This window comes from Cnephaeus nilssonii (assembly GCF_951640355.1).
Source record: "Cnephaeus nilssonii genome assembly, chromosome: 11".
Lineage (NCBI taxonomy): Eukaryota > Metazoa > Chordata > Mammalia > Chiroptera > Vespertilionidae > Cnephaeus > Cnephaeus nilssonii.
Window position 1 is genome coordinate 41,340,097 of NC_137082.1, and position 21,933 is coordinate 41,362,029.

At 43.5% G+C, this 21,933-nt stretch overlaps 1 protein-coding gene across 2 annotated transcripts in view; it reads right to left on the bottom strand.

Moving 5' to 3' along the window:
* Positions 1-20,658, bottom strand: part of FECH (ferrochelatase) — a 32,656-nt gene extending 11,998 nt beyond the window's left edge. Inside the window, exons 1-6 of one of the 2 annotated variants that reach the window (XM_079784337.1) lie at positions 20,435-20,658; positions 15,215-15,344; positions 8,768-8,887; positions 7,446-7,591; positions 4,139-4,273; positions 1,324-1,430 (exon numbers count right to left, since the gene is read on the bottom strand). In XM_079784337.1, the coding sequence (XP_079640463.1) occupies positions 1,324-1,430; positions 4,139-4,273; positions 7,446-7,591; positions 8,768-8,887; positions 15,215-15,344; positions 20,435-20,501 (705 nt within the window). In that variant the 5' untranslated portion in view covers positions 20,502-20,658. Of the gene's footprint in view, positions 1-1,323; positions 1,431-4,138; positions 4,274-7,445; positions 7,595-8,767; positions 8,888-15,214; positions 15,345-20,434 lie in introns of both variants that reach the window. The other variant, XM_079784336.1, reaches the window with a different exon arrangement.
* Between the last annotated feature and the right edge of the window lie 1,275 nt (positions 20,659-21,933).

Below are 21,933 nucleotides of genomic sequence, written 5' to 3' on the forward strand. Positions count from 1 at the left end.
GCTTCCAGGCTTTTAAAAAAGATGTTAAGTTGGTATTTTGCCAGTCAGAGAATGTCCAAGGAATGAAACATAAACTGGGTGAAATCTGAATCACTTAATATTTCTCCTACCTCAACTAACTGAAAGGCAGAAACTTCCACTGGCAGAACAAAACTATATCTGTATGCTATAGGGCATATATAGCAACACTCTTGTATTCAGAGGGCAAAAAAGGATATTAAAAGGAATGAATGAATGAATGAATAAAAGCTAGTTAAAGCTATTTTATCATTTGGGACAGCATGCATGGACTTAGTACTATGTTAAGTGAAATAAGTCAGACAGAGAAAAAGAAATATTGTATGATTTCACTTATATGTGGAATCTAACGAACAAAATAAACAAACAAAACCGATACAGACTCATAGATACAGAGAACAGACTGATGGTTGCCAGAGAAGAGGAGGGTTGGGGATCTGGCTGAAAAAGGTGAAGGGATTAAGAAGTACAAATTGTTAGTCACAAAATAATCTGAGGGGTATAAAGTGCAGTATAGGGCAGCGGTAGCCAACTGGTGGTCCGTGAAGTCCGAAAGGTTGGCGACCACTGGCATAGGGAATACAGTCAATGCTAATATAATAATTATGTACGGTGCCAGGTGGGTACTGGAAATATTGGGGGACCACTGTGTAAAGTATATGATTATTTAATCTCTATGCTGCACACCTGAAACTAAAATAAAATAATATTGAATGTAAATTGTAACTGAAAAATAAAATAAATTTTAAAAGCCATTGGCTTTAGAATTGTACTTTTCACTGTTCTCCTAATGTCATCTATTAATATAAATATTATAAATACAAATTACATAGAAGAATTTTGAAATTTCTAATATATAAAACTTTCTTGATTGAAATGTTAAATTTCTTTTCATGTCTGAGAACATGTAGATATATTACCTTTAAGTTTTAAAATTTTTGATATTTTAAAGAATTTAGAAAACAGAGGGTTCTAAACACAAGAGGGTTTATTTGTCCGCCATTCAGTCTATGAATGTACATTAGCAGAAACACCTTGCGTAATCTTTAATGTTCTTCTGGTCATTGGGAAACGAAAAACTCAAAATGTAATTCTGCTATGGTTTGTGACTAACAGTATTAACCTGAAGAAAGAAAAGAGTCTAACCTTTAATCTTTGAAAGTATTTTCTCTTGTCACAATAATCCTTTTTTTTAATCCCCAGCATACAATTTAAGCAAGAGAACCGTGAGGCTCAGAGGGACACCTGTAAAAAAACTGGCCACACAGAAGCTGGGGTGATGGGGTGCTGTAGGTTCTGTCTTACCTGAATGAGGAGGGGATGCGTGGGCCACCTGTCAATTGTGCTCCACTTCATCATGGGCTTCTTTCCCACTTCATTATAGTATCTGTAAATGGCATTTAAGCTGCTACCTGAAATAGGCAGGGGCCACTTAGTAGATGCCTATTGACTACAGTGAAAATAAAATAACAAGACTAGTAAAGGCAGTAATTATAAGTTCAAAATTGGCAACTGCTTCTATACTGAGTCAGTCTAATCACAATCATTCCAATGCTCTAAAATGCATTGCAGACTTCACTGCCCTGCAAATGAAGATCACTAAAAAGCAATCCATTTCAACCGCCTTTCAAAGATTATGGACGTCATTTCTAGTGAGAAACACGATGGCAGTGGATTTATGAGATATTAGTGATCGTTATTTGCAGCGACCAAGTTTTACAATTAAAAGCTTGTTGAGATTATTTTCCCACCATGAAGGTAATCAACCCCATTACAGCAAATGTAGGGGGTGGGAGAGAAGGAAAGAAGCCAGCCATTATTCCCATTTTACTAACACATCATTGTTTTATGCCATCATAGTTCTTTCCAGTTATATTTCTTTTTAGCTATCTTGTTTTACAAAGTTGTAATTTTAATATGTATGCAATTTTGCATCCTGAGTATTTGGGGCATTTTTAGTTAATACCATGAGAAGAGTATTTCCCACATTATAATAAAAGCTTTATAACTATCCTTTTTAATGGCTTGTTGATAAAAAACAGCAGCTTATTGAGGTTTCTATGAGCACTCTATTTTTTATCTGCTTTTACAACATTATCATCATCCCCTAGAATAAGTTAAATGGGCATCAAAACCTTATCTTGTGAATCTAACAAAACGTATACTTCTAAGGAAGAGATGGAAATCATGAAAATTTAAAGCCTAACAGGAGGTAAATGGTACCACCCCAACACAATTTTATCCTGGCCTAGGGGAGCTGAAACTGGGGCCAAGCCTTAATCCTATGAAACTGATCCTAACACAAGGACTCTTCCTCAATCTTAATGTAGAGCAAAAGCTCCAAAACATTTCATGCTTCCCAACACCAATCCACTGGTTTCTCTAACTATGAGAACTATTCATCAGTTAGGTTCCCAACTTATAATGCTAGTCAGGACAGAGCCATATTTAAATCAAAGGAATATTCTTAGGCTAAGACTCAACTTTAAAAAAACAAATGAGTTCACTTTGTTGAGTAGAATATAGTGAACTAGGAGAATCCAAGCTGAGTCTATTCCAGGTTCTGGAAGCCACCTAAGTTGCCCTAGGTCACTCAGAACCATTCCATGAACTACCAGAAGTAGTAATTAAGAGGAAAGTATAACTAAAAAAATCACTTGTGATTGATATACAGAATATACTGGCTCTTCCACAACGTGTGTCTACAAGATGCAATAGAAAAACGACACTCTAGTGACTTCAAGGAATGAATGTGCTTCCCGAAGGCTTTCACATCTCTGAAGTGAAGAGGTGCGTGCCCTTACACATGAGATATACTGGAGAAAAACTGCACAGACCTGGGTGTTTTAAACACACGAACAGAGCCAGCCGTGTAATGACACCCACAGTCAATCCTTCATCATATAAGTAATGATCTTCTTAAGTTGTCTAATTTTGAGAGCATTTCCATGTTGAGATATATTTTTTAAATAAGGCCAAAAAAAAAAGTATGGCTTAGGTATTTATAAAATCTGATTCCTTCCCCAATAATGTATCACCAGACATTCTGAAGCTGGAGAGGTAGATTTCCAAAGGAAATCAGTGCCAACTGTTGAGGATGTCTGAGAGCTCAGGCGTTTTCATAGGCGCCTAAACACAGCAGGTCTTCCAGCGGCCTTCTGCTTCTCCTTAGAGTAATAAAATAATAGACACTGATATCCAAAAGCAATTTGGGAGTAAAAGTGTGCTGACCCCAATCCTTGAAACAGAATACAAACAAAGGTATGTGTCGGTGACAGCAGAAGCTTCACCCACAACTGATGAGACAGGGATTGGCAGATGCAGATTACTTTCCTGCTCCTATTAAATATAGGAAATGACATGCATCTAGAATTCTAAGTTTGCAGAGGAAACCTCAAATTGGGCTTTGATTTAACCAGTAACCAACCCATAACTGAAGCATAACAACAACAACAACAACAAATAACACTGTTCCCAATATTCTACGGGCTTTTAAAATGTAAACAGTGATCACCTTTGCTACATTCATAAGAATATTAGGGTATCCATAACTATCAGTTTATTATACAAATATAGAAAGTGCTTAATCCTGATCCATTATACCAGTGATTTTCAACCTTTTTCACCTCATGGCACATATAAACTAATTACTAAAATTCTGCAGCACACTAAAAAATATATATTTTGCCAATCTGACAAGAAAAAGGTATAATTTTGATTCATTCATACCAGACTGCTACTGCTGCTACTGCTGTGCTGGCTGTTGTCTTTTTTTTTACAGTCTAAGGGAAAAGAGGTCAGTGCCCTTGACTAAATAGTCAGATACTGCGTGTTTTAAAAATTCTTGCAGCACCCTGGTTGAAATCGCTGCATTAAAGCATTGAACACTAGCAGCCACCGCCTTCCACCACCATTTGTAATTCTGAGCCGATTGGCCAATAACTCAAGGGACAGATGAACCATGAGATTTCAAATGGACTGACCTGAACTCTCGAGTTTAAAGCAGACAGGCTGGATTTGCCATTCAAATCACAAAGGATTTATCCTTTCCTTCCACACTCAGTTTCCTGGCTATTTCTGCCAGGGCCCTGTCCACCCTCCCACTGTAAGAAGCCCTTACCTGTGGTAGAGCAGCTGTACTGTGGGTACTGCGTGAAAGCAATAGCCCTTTCAAGCCCATCTCTCTCCATCTCTTCAATTGCTTCTTCTGTTAAAGGGTGGACGTACCGGAATCCAATATAGTATTTGTGAGGGGCTATTAGGAAGCATGTGTGGAAAGGAGAAAGTATTAATCTTTATATAGATTCCTCCGAGTCGCCAAACGTAATGCAATGTCCAGAACAAAGAATAGTTGAGCTAATTTCCTATGGTGCTGATAAACGGGGGGGAAGTTTAGAATATTCCTTGGATCTTATCCAGTCTTCAGCTAGAACATGGACTTTTAATCATTCTTGTCTGGGACCAACCTCTCCCCTCATATACACACATCTTTTCTTAGCACAAAGGTTTTTAAAACTCAAGCCTTGCCCACTGGCATGGCTCAGTTGGTTGAGTATCGAAAGGTGCCAGTTCGACTCCCAGTCAGGGGAAGGCAATCAATCAATGTTTCTCTCTCACGTCAATGCTTCTCTCTCTCTCTCTCTGACCTCTGGTGAGGATTACGAAAAACCTGTGCCTCGTTCTCTTCTCTTTACTGAGATGAGAGACTCAAGAGAAGAGAGAAAAGAACTAGGAACCTCCTCTCAAGTACCAGACACTTTGCTTTTTTCTTCTCTCTTGTTTGAACCCCACCTTTCAGATAGGGAAACGGAGACTCTCCAAGGTCAATGAACCTGCCCCAAAGTCACACCCAGCAGATGCTCAAGCTGAAAATTTACCGTCTCTGCCCATCCCAGAGGTCATGTTCCTTCCTTCTCTGCCTCCACCCTTCAGGCCCAAGCTCACCTAGTGTATATAAAAGCTTTGGGATACTCAATACAAGTTCACTGATAACAAATGACTGAAATGATTCTTCTGTATTAATATAGGAAAAACACCCAACAACTATGCTTAAATTGGAGGTACCAAATGAGATTTCAAATCATTGTTCTTGGCACCTAAGCACCTAAGGGCCCACATCAGCCATATCTTTGTGTTCCTTCCTCCACAGCTTTATCAGTTCCCTCTTCTAAATCTTCCCTTGTCCTCCTAAATATTTTTCCCTGCATTTTAAAATCATCGACAACCACACAATTCTTAGGCATTTATAAATCATGTAATTCAGAATTTCCTAAAGTTACCCAGACTTATTTCCCTGTCATTTCATAGGATTACACCTAACTTGTGCTCAGGGATAATATGAGAATACACCACATAAACATTAAGTAGTAATAAATAAACCCAAGATAATGTTACTATCCAACCAATAGCAGGGACTAAAACTAAGAATATGACACTAGCCCTAACCCATTTGGCTCAGTGGATAGAGCGTCCATCGGCTTGCAGATGGAAGGGTCTCGAGTTCGATTCCAGTCAAGAGCACATACCTTAGTTGGAGGCTCCGAGCCCTGGTCGGGGCACGAGGGGAGGCAACCAATCAATGTATTTCTCTCACATTGATATCAATATTTCTCTCTCTGTGTGTGTCTCTCCCTCTTCCTTCCACTCTCTCTAAAAATCAATGGAAAGATATCCTTGGGTGAGGATTTAAAAAAAGAATGACACTAAATTGCCACATAAGAAACATTTAGGTTACCTTGAGGAAAAGATAAACACATTATAAATACTCCTCAATTATGTGACCCAAGAAACCATGGATCAATGGAGCATGTTACCAAGGATAGGTGCAGAATAGGAAAAAAAACAGAGAAGCATGTCTGTGCGTGGGAAAGAGGGTCTGACTCGAGATAGGCTGGTTGGGGACCACAGAAAGAGGAAGGAAAGGGTATAAACGAAACCATGTTCAGCTATCTGTCCTTCTAAGCCACCCATCTTATGTTCTCTTGCATAAAATATGGTGAACTGGGACTAAAAACACACCAGAGGACATGACCCTGTAAGCAAACGACGGATGACTGATTGCTCAAAGGTTATGTGGCTCATCCTAAAAGTGCCAACCTCCACGGTGTCGTCAAGTCCATGTTTAAGGCGCGCCTGGCGACCTGAGGTGCAGTGGAAGTGGCACTGGCTTTCTAACCTATGTTGAGACACACTACCATCAGGTTGGCATAGTAAGATCCCCGATGCTGCAGGTCCACCAGCTTCTCACGTTTCCTCTCCACCGGTGAAACGTTGCAGCCTAAATGCCTAGGGTGTGGAGTTCCTCAATACTGCAGACTAGGAGCGGGGAGAGGCTGCCCTCACAGATAAAGGCAGGGTGGTGGCTGCATTTTGAAGTGAGAGAGAGTGAAATACCCTGGGAAGAACAAATAAGGTTCCTCCCCCTCCCTACTCCTGGACAGCTGGCAGAGTTGTTTTGTGTGTCTCAGTATTACATAAAAACAATGGTATATCCTACAGTCAATGGCATCTTAAATGGGATTAAATATGGTACTTATAGTTCATCTGAGTAGTATTTCATTCTGTACATTATTATTCCGTTAGAGGTTTTCAGAGGACAGTTGCCAGAGGTGTGTGGTCCTCCTTTTATTTTTATTTATTTATTTTTAATTGATTTTAGAGAGAGGAAGGGAGGAAGGGGAAGAGAGCGAAACATTGACGTGAGAGAGAAACATTGATCGGTTGCCTCCTGTACATGCCCCAACCGAGGATGGAACCTACAACCTGGGTATGTGCATTGACCCGAAATTGTCCCTGCCACCTTTCAGTGCATGGGGATGATGCACCAACCAACTGAGCCACCCAGCCAGGCACGATCCTCTTGTCAGTGCCACGTCTGACGAGGCGCACAGATGCCTCACGATGGTGGTACTGCCGAGAGCTGCAAGCAGTTGCTGAGAGCTGCTTCGTCTCATGGCTGCAGCGACAGTGAGCTAACTTGGCTCTACTTGTTGATCTGATAATTAGCTATCCACACAGGAAGAAAAGGCAATCACAGCAGCCTCAAGCCATTCCCCAAAGCTTTCTTCCCAGAGCAATGACATGTGCGTCTTTTATTCAAACCCATCTCTACAGACCTTTAACGGGACCTTGGCTGAGTCAGTGTGAATCGCCTCTTCCTTATAATCTAGCTCAACTTAATGCGCACCTCAAACTACCTTTTGAAACTACTGTTCCAAATCCTCAGCTTTTTAATTTGTCACGTAAGGAAGTAACGGGAAAGGGCATACAGCCGAGGACAAGGGAAAAGCCCTGGAGAACTAAGTGACCGTGCGTCACACAGGAACCCCCACAAAGCGAGAGGTGCCGGGACGCAGACTGCACGTGGCATGCAGTAGTGTTTTGAATTTCATAACTGCTAGTGAGATGTTCATTAAGAAACACGCTACCTGTGTGTGGGGACATCTTGTCCAGCAGCTTCACCATGCCTTCTCCTTGCTTGGAAGTCCACATCTTGATGGGGGATCCACCGCCAATCCTGCGGTACTGCTCCTGGATTTTGGGGGTTCGACGTTTGGCGATGATTGGTGCCAGCCTACTAAATCATTTAACATGAAGGCGAGTGAATTCTAGTCGACCTTAGCAACTCAAGAAACATTTTCTACTCAATAACAAAAAGATAAGCAGAATTTTAAAAGGAGTCTAAGAAGGTCAAGCCTTTGAAAACGGGAGCTGGAAGTCACTGACAAGCGCCAGCTGTCTCAGCCTAGATTACGGAGAAAACTGGACACTCTCGGAGGAACAGCCACCTCTGCCCCGCAGTTGTCCTGGCATCCTGAAGATTCAGGCCCCAAACAAGTGGGCAGAGAACCTGAACGCGTGCTAGCTATGATCTTAACACCTCCTGGTCCTGCACCTAGCAGGAACTGCAATGTATAAGACAGAATTAATATGCATTTTCTTACATATCCCTCTCAATGTAAGAAAATGCATATTAATCCTATAGATATACTTGCATATGTGAGCAAAGGTGTATGCATAAGAATGTTCATTATAATGGTGTAAACAACCTAAATGTCTATCCATGAGGCACTGGCTAAATGAATTAAGGCCCAACCAATTCTTTACATTCATGAAAAAAATGAGCCAGGTCTATATAATCTGTTAGGGAACAATCTCCAAGACACATTAAATTTGAAGGGAAAAAAATAGTGACATACCTAATAATATACATAATTACATTCACATCTGTGTAAAGAAAAGGGGGGATATATATGTGTATACACACATCTGCTTGGATATGCATGGACTATTTCTGGATGTAACAGTGCTCACCTCCAGGGTGGCTCACTGGGAGGCTGGAGTCCAAGGTAAAAGGGACACCTGCTTTTTACTGTAAACACCTTTATACTCTGGCATTGTTATTGTACACATGTATAAATTTTACACCCGCAGCACCAACGAATAACCAGCTGCTCGCTACCAGGAACAAACCCATCTCTGCAGATCTCTAACGGGGCCTCGGCTGTGTCAGACACCTGCTCTCTAGAGCTCTGGGCGGGACAGGCTCAAGAACACTCACGGACCTGCTGTCTCTCTCCTGCAATATCACAGCCTTCTCAAATCTAATAGAAAATCGTGCTGCTGCTCTAGCCACTACCAGACATGTATTAAAAACGTTTACTTTTTGAGACTATAGAGCTGAGATGCACGTAAGGTAAAATGCACGGGACACGTTATGAATAAGGACAGGTGTTCCCGGGGAGCTTACTTTTGAATAGGAAGTGTCATTAGGTCTCGGTCCAAGAAGAGCCTCAGGAGGAAGTCGTGAACGTCTGCGAGGGTTTCAGGGCCCCCCATGTTTAGCATCAGTATTCCAGTCTTCGGCTTCCTGCGTAAGAGAAAATGCAGTGGTTGATGTGTACTCCTATTCCCTCCACGGAGGAATCTTGGCTCAGCTAGCAAACTCTCATCGAATCTGTTCGATGCCGAGGTAAAAAGCTGCAGACCTGTGCGCTGCCATCCCACGGCTACCTGTCCCGGAGCGCACGGGGCCTCCAGGTCCGTGCGGTCCCAGCTCAGACTCTGACCTTCATCTCGGAGCTCCATCCATGGCACTGGTCCTCACCAGGCTCAAAATGTTTCTCTGTTAAACTGTCAGCCCTGAACAAAGATCCCCTGCTTTGGGGACTGAGTCAAGCTGTGATGTAAAATTGTCCTGGGCAGAAGCACCTGTTCAAGTGAATGCCTTATGAACACACAGGTTACCTGATCTCTCCAAACTTCAGGTTCCTCGTCTGTAAATAGAGAGACTACCACCTGCCTCAAACGGATATTTTGAGAATTAAATGGAGAATGTGCTCAGTCACTTAGCATGACTGGTGCACACAGAAAGTTCTATTGGACACAGAGAAGCCTTGGGTTCCCCTACAATTGTCTACCAGCCCATGTCTCACTCTGATACCTTCTCTTTATCCGTTATTAAATGAAATGAATACTGACGTAAATTATTTCTTGCTACCCTGCTTCCTTCTCCAGCACCTACCTTTACTGCTTTAGGTAATTCCTGTAAAAGACTGTCTAATTTATTCAAATCAGTTCCAGCCTAAAGAATTAAGCACTGGATGAGCAAGGAGGAGCAAAAAGAAAGCAAAACTCTGTAATGAAAGTTTTAAGTCAAATCCAGCTGAGCATCAACCCATGAACCAGGAGGTCAAGATTCGATTCCCTGTCAGAGCACATGCCCGGGTTGTGGGCTCGATCCCCAGAAGGGGGTGCGCAAGAGGCAGCTGATCGGTGATTCTCTCTCATCATTGATGTTTCCAGCCTTCACCCTCTCCCTTCCTCTCTCTGAAATCAATAAGAACATATATTAAAAAAGTTTTAAGTCAAGCAGCATCTGAGAAATCAAAACCACAAAAGACCTATGCAAGATGCAAACTTCTAAAATCCAGAGCAAGCCTGGAGCCTACACAGTCTGAAGTGAGCCAGGCCAGAAACCTGCCAGGGGCACGGTGGAGCCAGAACAGGGCCCCGTGCTCCCAGGAGGCTTCTGGAAGCCCCCTGAGACCATGACAGAGACTGGGAACTATGAGGTCAGGGCCTGAGGCAGGACCATGACCTGGAGGCCTGTGTGTCCCCAGGAACGGGGAGCTATGTGATGACAGTAAGAGAGTCTGCAAGTGGGTAAACTAAAGGAAACACAGGAGTACATCTTCCATTCCTGTTGTCTCATTTAAAAAACTTAGATATAATTCACATTCTACAAAATTTACCATTTTAAACTGGTACAATTCAGTGGCTTTTAATATATTCACAAAGTTATGTGACTATCACAAGTACCTAATTCCTGAACATTTCATCACCCCCCCCCCCAAAAAAAAAAAAAGCCTTGGACCCATTAGAGCCACTCCCACTAATCTACTTTCTGGGTCTATGGGTTTGTCTATTTAGGATATTTCATAGGAACAGAATCATATAATATGTGGCCTTTTGTGTCCTGCTTCTTTCACTTTGCATAAAATTTTCAAGATTCAACTATGTTGTAGCATTCACCAGTACTTCTTTCCTTTTCATGGCTAATACTCCATTGTAGAGATGCACTCTCCAGTCACTTTTGATAAAGCAGCTGAGAAATAACCAGTCCTAGGTTTACCTAAAACACCATTATTACGAGTGCACCGTCTCCATCTCCTACATCAGGACCACTGCTAGCAACCACAGTGACTAAGCCAGTCCTGCTGAGAGGGCTCTCGTTTGGAAGCCCGGCCTTGATGTGCTCCGAAGCTAATGACATCATGGTGACATTTCATTTGCAACTGCTAAACAACTGTTAACACCATTTGGCAATGGTGGACAGCGGAGTGTGTCACATTTACACACAGGTGGAAACTCTTTTCTTGATCAAGCATACCGTAGGTGAATGAGGTAGAAATCTAAATTCACAGCCTGAATTTTCAAAATCAGAACCCGTTCCTGGGAAAAGGAAAATGTTGCATCATAATGGAGTCAGGGATTTTCCTGTTTAGACCCCATTATAAAGATTCTCTAAATTCACTTTTCACCTCCTTGTCTTCTCTCAGCCTTGGCACTACTGACATTTGGGGCTGGATAACACTTGGTTGTGGAGGGCTGTTTTGTGCATCCCTGGCCTCTACTTAGTAGATGGCAAAAGCACTACCCCATCCCAGCTGTAACAACCAAGTATACCTCAACCCTTAGTTGGGACCACTGTTATTAGAGCAAGGGTGTTTAATTTCCTTCTTATTAAACCACACAACTACACTGAAGACATCATCATTCTGTAACTTTTCCACCCCCTCTGACCAGAAGTCCTCTCAACGAATTAACAAACGTGCTTAGTTTTCATTTCTTGATACCTGAAAATTCCAGCTTCATTATATTGTGCAATTGTAATATTCCCCTAATCTTTCTACTTAGACCACCAGTGTTCTCCTGGGATTCTGTCTCTCACTTTCAAAATCTGTGACTCACAATAAATTAAGTGCATTTTTCCATGGATTGCTGCCAGTTAACAGATTAGTGGTTAAGAAACCCCAGGCTAAGCGACTTACCTAAGCCATGGAGGGTATCAATGTACAAATGGGATTTAGAACTGTTTTTCATCTACACCTGAGCTCAGAACGAGAGTGGCTTTAAATGGGACGTTACCCTGCCCTGCAAACCCTTATTTTGTAAAGCATGTTGATCTTACACATGAAAGAGATGCACATGATCTGAAAATACCTTATATACATGCACTTAATTCAAAACTGTGTTGTGCATAACGAATGGTGCATTAGTAAGCCCTGGCCCCACACCCCTTTTCCAGAATGTGAAGTACAAAGCTTTAGTCAAGGGTCTCTGTCTCTTCGCCCCTCCAGACAGAGCACATTTGAGAACAAGATCTGAATAGCCAAGTTCCCTTTGTTTGAATGTAAAAATGTATGGAGCAAAATATATTTAAAACTTCTCACTTGAAAAGGTATCAACATTTTGCCATTTTCATATTCTGAGACTCTCAAAATATGAGAGTTTTCCTTTGAACTATTAATAGTACATGACAGAAACTTAGCTCATCAGTTAATAAATAGAATTCTACTCTACTATATGTAGTCAACCCACAAGATGTAACTGGCCTGAAGGTCCATGCTGCCTCTAGGACAGGGTGTGGCAAACTAAAATCCATGCATCAAACCTGCAACCTGCCCGCCCCCCCCCCCCGCTTGTTTTTTAAATAAAGTTTTATTGAAATGCAGCTCATTTATTTACATATTATCTATGACTGCTCTCACATGACAACAACAGAGTTGAATAGCAGCAAAAGAGACCAAATGGCCCACAAAGCTTAAAACATTTACTATCTAGCCCCTTACAGGTAAGGTTGCTGACTCTTGGTCTAGTAGAGTGTTAGTCTAGGATTGTCTAGCCTAGTCTAGTCTAAGCACTAAGCAGCACAATGGCTTCACAATGTCTGGCATCAGAAAGACACTCATTACTTCATCATTTCCAATATCTAAAAACTAGAAATAATCTACATGCCCCATAATATGTGACTGGATATATAAATTATTATTCAAAACCCTATATTATTAAAATAATGTACAATGTTTATATTTACATGGTGACATATCTACACTAATAAAAGAGTAAGATGCAAATTGACCATAACCCCGCAACGCCCGCCAGCCAATCAGGAGTGAGTATGCAAATTAATCCAACAAAGATGGAAGGTTAATTTGCATACACAGGCACCAAGCAGCCGGGGGCGGGGTGGCGCCAAGTGGCCTGGGTCTCAGGGACGGGCGCCACACCCGCAGGCTCCTGGGACCATCGCTGGCCCCGGGAGGCGAGGGCAGCCGCGCAACTTGACAGCAGACAGCAGACCGCAGGGCCTGCTTTGCCATAGCCGCGGCGACCCGCAAGCAGGCAAGCGGGCCTGCAGGCAGCACTCAGCAGGGCCTGCTTGGCTATCACCAGGGCAACCCAGGAGCAGGCAAGTGCAGCCCGCAGGCAGCACCCAGCAAGGCCTGCTTGGCCATCCCCGCGGCGACCTGCGAGCAGGCAAGCGCGGCCCGCAGACAGCACCCAGCAGGGCCTGCTTGCCCATCGCCGTGGTGTGGAGCAGGCAGGCCCCACAGAGAACCATGGGGAGCGGGCCTAAGCCGTCAGCAGGGCATTCCCTGAGGGCTCCTGGATGGAGAAGGTACAGGTCAGGCTGAAGGACCACCCCCCACACCCTCCATGCACGAATTTCGTGCACTGGGCCTCTAGTTATTAAATAAAAAGAGGAGCCCTAGCCAGCTTGGCTCAGTGGATAAAGTGTCAGCCTGCAACTGAAGGGTCTCAGGTTCGATTCTGGCCAAGGGCATATGCCTGGGTTGCGGGCTTGATCCCCCGTAGGGGGCATGCAGGAGGGAGCCGATCAATGGTTCTCTCTCATTATTGATGTTCCTATCTCTCTCCCTCCTCCCTTCCTCTCTGAGATCAATAGGGAAATATATTTTTTAATTAAATAAATAAATAAATAAAAAGAGGAAGTTATAAAAATAATATGTACAGTATTGTCACATTTTTGTAAATATATACTGAGTGAATAGTAATAGACACAGATATAGAGACAAAATACTGATGGTGAGATTACTGCTAATTTTGTATCTTTTTTTTTTAACCTGTCTGTAGTTCCTAAAATGAACCCATTTCTTTTGCATAAATGAGTAAATTATTAAATAAGTTATTTAATAGAATTTCTATTTTTTAATATTTTTGTTAAATGTTAATAAATTCATATGAAGGCCAGTTATATTATTGACTTTTGCCACTGAAATAACACAATAATGAAATAATTTCTTTCCAGGGCTCCACATCGAATCAGTTCTTCAGGTTACACCAAGTACCCTAAGGACTTAAAGTACTTTGTACTATGGCTGAGGTGAGAAGAGGGACCATGGGTAGCCAGGCAGAATGGGACCCTGCTCAGCACGCCAGAACAGAGAGTAGCTGTGCTTCCTCACCAGACTCAAACTTTTAGGAAACCAGAGAGTTGAAAGGAGATGATTTGGGGCCCCACGCCTAATGCTCTATCCTCTACAAATCTCAGTTTACTCAATGTATCCCTGCTCACACAAAGAAAATTAACAAACATGCCCTGCCTGGTGTGGTTCAATTGGTTGGGCATCATCCTGTGCACCAAAGGGTTGCTGGTTCAATTCTTGGTCAGGGCCCATACCTGAGTTGCGTGCTCGATCCCCAGTAGGGGGCATACAGGAGGCAGCCTATTGATATTTAGCTCTCTCACATTGATGTTTCTCGCTCTCTCCCTCTCCTTAAAAAATCAATTTTAAAAATCTAAAAAAAAAGAAAAATAACAAAAACACACAAAAAAGACTATTATATTTTCACAGCTGTATAACTTTCATAGAATATCAGGTCTACCAGAAAGATCAAGGGGTTAAATAGTTCACACTACTTGCTTTCACTGTGCTTAGTGTTCAAGTGCAGTATTCTATCTATGTACTCATTTAAATAATTGTCTTTATAGTCTGTACCAAAATAAAACTTGAGAACAGCTGTGGTTTCTGTTATGAAAGAGGATACCCAGCAACAATGCTATGCCTACTGACATCCGTCCGCAAACAGCAGAGGTGAGGTATGAAACATGTACTTTATTTCCTTAATAAATTATAAACCATATTACATCACTTACAATTATGTTCACTGTGTTAAGCAATGAAAAACAATGGTAGCGCTCACTACAGAAATTCTTGGTAGATTAGTTATTCTTTATCCTGAACAGGACATACATTTCATAGGTATAATTATGTTAGGTTCATAAATACATTTCCAGCATACATATAATTTGTGTTATGTGACATATTCCAGAACAAAATTCCTACATGATTTGTAGACTGCTTGTACTCAACTCTGTGTCCTTTAACAAAAGCCCTGTGGGAACGGTACCTCAACAAAGCTGAAAAATAAATAAATTAATGATATAAAAATCCGTAAAAAAAAATTTTTTTTATTTTAAAGACCTAAGGGGGTGAGTGAAATCTGTTTAATAATTTGACAGCTATTGAAAGGAAGTCAAGAATATAACATCCCGCTCCTTATAGACTGGATTTTCTCAGCACCTTTTTTCCTGGGGAGCTTGCTTGTATCTACTGGTGTTTGCATCATAAAGAGGAATCCTTATTAGTACCTAAAATTAGACTCATACCTCTTCCCCGGTTGAACTTGAGGGTTTGGGCTTCTGGCACTTTGGGCCGTTTCTGTGGTGGCTACTGCTGCGGCTGCTGCATCTGATTGGCACCTCCATGGCTGTCGGGCCCTTGAGCTGCCAGGCACCACTGTGACAAAATTAAAGTGGAAGCATGAAATCTAGCTGGAAAGTAATTTCTTTTGAAGTGGTCCTCAGGGCATAATTCCTAGATTTAAAATTTGAAGAGATGTAATAGCAGCGGTGACCCCCCCCCCCCCGTGCCCCACCCCCTCGCCCGCTTCCTTATTTCTCTGCAGGAGGGTGAAGGCACTTAAGGCGTCTCCAAGGGGACATGGTGGTGCCCCCTAGGATGGCTCATCAGAACTTGTAGGGAGCCTTTTTAGAAACCACACACCTCCCCTCCCTGCCTTGGCCGCAGATTTGACAGGATCCCTCGTGAGAATCACTGCACCTCCTAAAAGTTACTGATGGCAACATGCTGCTCATATGAAAGCTGAGAAGCCTGCAGAAGAGGGTAAGAGCCACTGACTTAAGAAGTGGAAGCTGGGCCAGTTTCCCACCCGTTGCACAGACCTCACATCTGCCCACAAGCCTTCTCCAATAAAGCACCAGTGCTGAGGGCCCCACAGTGCCCTTGGGCCCTGACAAGGGGGACCTCGCTTTAGAGGCCCCATGCTGGCACTCTCCCTGCTGCACCCCACTCCATGGGGTGTGTAGTCTGCATGGCCAATGATTAATTGACCCCCAGAGTCCAAACCCCACATTCCCACAACCCCGAATTCCATACCCCCAAAGTCCCACACCCACTTCCAGGCTCTGCCCAGGTCCCTTTTCTAGGTCCACCCTCCGGAGAGCTGATCATGCAATCAATGTAAGCATGATGTCGGGTGCCCAAGGGGTGGCTGTTTGCAGGGGCAAGAAGGGAGCTTGAACATACAAACTGGAAAGTCCACACATGTGTACGCACAGAGCCAGCAGCGGGAGGAGCAGGGAGGCCTGCAGGCCAGTGGCATGTCTCCCAAAGCCTCCACATTTCTGCAGGAACTCAGAAGAGTTCGGGAGTTCACCCTTCCAGGTTGTTACGAAGGTCTATTTATCAGTGTAGAAAAAATAGAATATATGGCACATTTGTTAGCTTGCTGTCCCACATATACGGCAATCCATTTGTACTCCTGCCCTGGGCCCCACAAGAGTTAGTGGTGGGCTTGGAGAACCCACCTGAATTGAGGCGTCCCTGGGCCGTACTCGACGGTAGTCTCACACGGGACACATGACCTCCCTTTCATATTCTTAAACCAACAAATTTGAAACCAGCTTGAGACCAGTCTCCTTCCTCCTCCTACTTATGAGTCATCTGACTCTGAATCCAGTTCTGCCTCTTTTTAGTAATGTGACTAGGGCCGGGTTACATTTCCAAGCCTTACTTTCCCTGCGTGTAAAATGATGACATTGCTATGGGGATCCTTGTGAGGATTATAGCAGATAAGTTCAGTGAAGCATTCTGCAAGGGGTCTGCTACGTATGATTAATGCTGGCGTTAGTTTCATCTGTAAGTGTCTAGAGCATAGGGACTACACCTGCTGATTTTTATCACCTAGAATGTCTATAAAATACAGGAGAATGGTATCTCCAGGCTATTGAGAGAACCAGCTATCCAGATTGTGACCATTCCCAGCAGAGCCAATTACATGAGTTGTGCTCAATAATCCTTACTAACTCAAAGTGGAAGTGCAACAATTGACACAAAGCAGTTCAATTCTGCTCAAATGAAGTCTCAAATCAACCCACATCTCCTTATTTTAGACACGCTAAATTCTGAACTGCATGATGAGATTTAACCAGATTCTCAATCATGCCACAATGTCTGCAATCCCTCATATGAATGAGATTTTATCAGATTCCATGGAGTATGAGAACAGAACTTTGGCATCCCATAATATGCCTGCTGGTAATGAAATAAAATTTCCTCCTGTGAACCTTAAAAAGGGGTAGGGTGAGACAAGAGCCTCCCACTAGTACCTAGAACAACTTGGGAGCTGGGAGCTATTGGAGCTGCCAGGCTATTGTAATGCCCTCTACTTACAAAATTCTCTTCTCTATGGTTGAAAAAAGTCTCAGAGAAAGAGGGTGTTACTAATCATGGATCCTGTCTGCTCAGGACTTAAGAGTTCATATACCCACCTCTCAAAGACTTCTCTAAAACACACCTCTCCCCTAATGATCTGAAGGTTCTAGAGAAACAAAGAGTGTCTCCTACTAACAGGGTAGTGTTCATCTAGCTAAAGGAGTTTAAAGTGATCATTCGAAGGGCCAACTGAGGCCCTGAATATACTCAGCTCACAGCTGAAGAGCAAGCCAAAGGCACAGGCAGCACTGTGTATAGAGAGTACGTGTTCTGGAGCCTGAGAGATCTGAGCAGAAACCCCTGATAGGACCAACAAGCTGCAGGGCAGTGCTTGGGCAACTCAGTGAGTTACTCCACGTCTCACTTTTCTTGTCTGTAAAATGGTGATAAGGTCAATCGTGCAGAGCTGTTAATAAGATTAGGGGAACAAAGCATTCTCCGTCCAGCCCCAAGAACAGTACCAGGCACGCTGCATGTGGTTAAGCAAGAGGTAAGAATGCAGTAAATCCTCACTTAACATCAATAGGTTCTACGACTTTAAGCGAAGCAACATACAATGAAACCAGGGAGCCACATGCTAAAAACAGAATGTAAAACTTTGCTTTTCCACTCTTACTTTCAGAATTCATTTTCAGAAATACTACTCAATTTTTTCTAATCCAGATAATGTTAACCCTTCAGATCAAACAAGTTAATGACAGTATTATAACTACATCTTAACATCAGAGTCTGTAATACAACTAGATGTCAAATCTTTCCGCCCTAATACTTCTTTCGGCCCCATTACTGCCACTGTGCTTCCTCTTCTTAAATGATCATGCCTTTTGTCACCCAGTGCCCTTACTGACCTGATCCTCATTGTACTTCTGGGTTCTTACTATTTTCCTAACAAAGGCACCTGTAATAAGATATGGAGGTTCAGAGTGGATTCTCTCCATTCCCTCTCAGTAGATGCCAGACTGACCAATTAAGAAATTTCTTAGAAAAATAAGTCAGTTGTGTCCAGTCACGGTTCAAATGCATTAATTAAGCATCTTAGTATGTGGCGGACTTTTACATAATGAACATTTTGAGGGTCTCCATGTATGTATTACGTGCTAGGATAGTGTGTATCCAGCTTATCTTCATGGCAAGCCATGAGGTACTACCTTACTCCTTTCACGTTTACTAAAGCTCATGCCAGGCTCAGTGTCTTGCTCAAGGGGTCACAGTTAAGAATGGTGCAGAGCCAAAACCGGTTTGGCTCGGTGGATAGAGCGTCGGTCTGCGGACTGAAGGGTCCCAGGTTCGATTCCGGTCAAGGGCATGTACATTGGTTGCGGGCACATCCCTGGTAGGGGGTGTGCAGGAGGCAGCTGGTCGATGTTTCTCTCTCATCGATGTTTCTAGCTCTCTATCCCTCTCCCTTCCTCTCTGTAAAAAATCAATAAAATATATTTTTTAAAAAAAAGAATGGTGCAGAGCTTGTGTCCCAACCGAGTGTGTCTGACCCAGAGTTCATCCCGTAGACACAACCTACATTCAAAGGGTTTGCATCAGAAATGTGTGGCGTGGTCAATGGGTCATCTTTGTTTTCCAAATATCTCTAGAAAACACTAGCCCAGGCTAGTGGGTCCTGCTGCCAAGGACAAGTGAGCACCGGATGAAGCCAGGGGCTAGTGCAGAGAAGCAGTGGGCACATTTTCCTTCCATCACCAGGGAGAGAAGCCAAGAGTAGACGCCCATGATGATGATGATGTTGAAGAATAGAATGAAGAAATAAAATGGAGTCACTATGGTCAAGCTGCTAAATTATTGAAAGAAAGTAAGCTGAGGCATAAGGAAACAATTCTATTCTTGCCTTAACTAGCCTGGGAACTTAAATTTCTGACCTTTCCAATCCTTCGCCAGAACCTGGATGCACATTAGTTCTTTATGCATCAATGTCTGGACATACATCAAACCTTCAGTGAACCACCTTAAAGACCTCAAGAAGAAAATGTTCCATTATTCACAGCACTGGGCATCTGGAAGATTACCATCTTGAGCCAACCTAATGGCTAAGAATGCAGGACTGAATTTTTTAAAAAATATTTTTTTATTTATTTCAAAGGGGAAGGGAAAGGGAGAGAGAGATAGAAACATCAATGATGAGCGAGGATCATAGATTATCTACCTCCTGCACACCCTCTACTGGGGATCAAGCCTGCAATCCTGGCATGTGCCCTTGACTGGAATCGAACCCCGGACCCTTCAGTCCGCAGGCTGACGCTCTATATACTGAGCCAAACCAGCTAGGGCTGAACTTTTTTCAAACATGTACTTCCTGCTATAAAATTCTCAAACTTTTCTTTCTCCTTTGGAACACTCTTGGTATTGCCTAACTGTGTTTCCTCTTTGCAAACCCTAAGATCCTTAAGTTAAACTGTGTCATCTATTTCTAGACTCCCTAGTCTTTTGAGCTGGGTGGACAATGCCCTCAATACAGTCCTCCCAATGGCAGGCCCTTAACTTATGTCCCACAGTAATCCTCACAACCATACTGTCACTGTGGTTATTCTGATTCTACAGATAAGAGCTAGGACTATGGGCCTGGCCAGTGTGGCTCAGTTGGTTGAGAACCTTCCGATCACCAAAAGGTCACCAGTTGGATTCTGGGTCAGGGCACATGCCCTGGTTGCAGGTTCAATACCAGGGGGTGCATATCAGGAGGCAATCTGTCATGTTTCTCTCTAAGATCATGTCATGTTTCCCTCTACCCTCTCTAAGATCAATGGTGAGGATTTTTAAAAAGAAAATAAATAAAAAATAACTGTTGAATGTTACAAGGGTCTGCCATTACTGACAGTCACCCAGCTGACCGGTGGGGCCACATGCTCCCTCCCCACAGCCTCCCAGGGCCTCTAGGTGACCCCGGGACCCTTCTGGACCCTGCCAGGGGAGGGTCCCTTCCAGCCCCTTCTCCGCCCCTTGCCCCACCCGCGCAGCTTCCTGTGCAGAGCGCGCGGCTCCCGGAAGCCCCCAGGCAGGGGGACGGGAGACGGGGAGCTGCCCGCTGTCCCCACCGTCGCAGGGACCCCGGCGTCGGCTGCTGCCAAGACAGCCCCACTTACTTCGATCGCGGAGCAGAGCGCCCGCGGTTCGCAAGGCCGCAGCCATGTTTAGGCGGAGTGAGAGCATTCCCGGGGCGGCCTCCGCCGGCCCTGGGTTCCTGCCGCGGCGGCGCGCTCAGCGGGGCCACAGCACCGAGCCCAGGGCGCCCCTCCGCCGCCCGCACCTGATCTCGCTCGCGTCTCCCCGCGCCCCCGTGGCGCGCCGCCACCTTCGCTACCCGGCATTGGGGGCGGGGCAAGACGAAGCCACGCCCCTCGCAGGGAGCCCGTCCGGGGCCAGCCCCGCCCCCAGGTTCAGGGCTGCGCTCGTGGGCCCCGCCTCCACCACAGGTCCGTGTACTACAGTCCGCTAGATTCCCGGTGGTCCTGGACCAATGCCCTGGTTGCACGTGCCAACCTGACGAAGGCAGGAACCAGAGCCACAGCCAAGGACTTCCTAGATATTTCCATCACTGTTACTTAGGTATTAGGATGCTTTGTCTCCGTTCTCCAGTTTGCTTGCCCAGTTACAGCACAACTGTGTCGGCATGGTTTTGTTTTGCTTTGTTTTCAGAATAGGAAAAAGGAATTATTTTATACTAGAGACTCATGACATAATTATTCAATGTCAAGATCACGCTGCTAACATGGGAACATTAGGAAAAGTGAAAGCCAGTAAGGCAAATGCAGTTCTTAGAGGAATGGTTTGCGCAGGGAGCAAAACCTCCTCATTTCTAGCCATTCCTACACTCCCACACCTCCGACCCCCAACCGTGCCCAGATGTTCAGCGCATCGTGTAGAACGAGACCAACCCTTATAACAGAAAGGTCTCAGGCATCATTCATTCATTCATTCATTCACTGAACAATTATTGAGCAACTTACTATGTACACTGAGTAAACAGCAGTGAACAGAACAGATAAGGGATTTACATGGGATTTAGGGGAGAGACAAAATAATAATAATATGTACTATTTTGGATGATGATGAGCATTAGAAAGAAAAAGTAAGCGGCATAGAGAGATGGGGGAGGGAAGGCTGATGTAATCTGAAATAGGTCAGAGAAGTCCTTGATAACATGTGGGCAAAGTAAGGGGGCAAGCCACGTGGAACAATCCACAAGATGAAGTCTAGATTGGGTTGAAACTAATTCCCTGTAGTTAAAACAAGTGCTCTTGATTGGTTTAGTTTATTATTGAAGTTACCCTTCCTTATGGTATGAGACCAGTGTAAAACATCTCATTATTGCCTTTCCTATTACCTACATGATCTTCAAATCCAAGCAAGAGATGTTTCTTGAAAAGCAGACAGTAAAACTTGCTCCAAGTATCAACTGCTTTCCTATATATACATTTTGCTAGCTCTACTCTCATAACAAACATTAGTTTAATTTGCCCTTTACAGAGGTGATATTTATAGATAATATACTTCTCTACCTAAACCCTAAATCTATTTCTATTAAACAAACTACACAAAAAGACTCTACATTTTGAAATGCTGTTCTGGAAAAACACTGTAG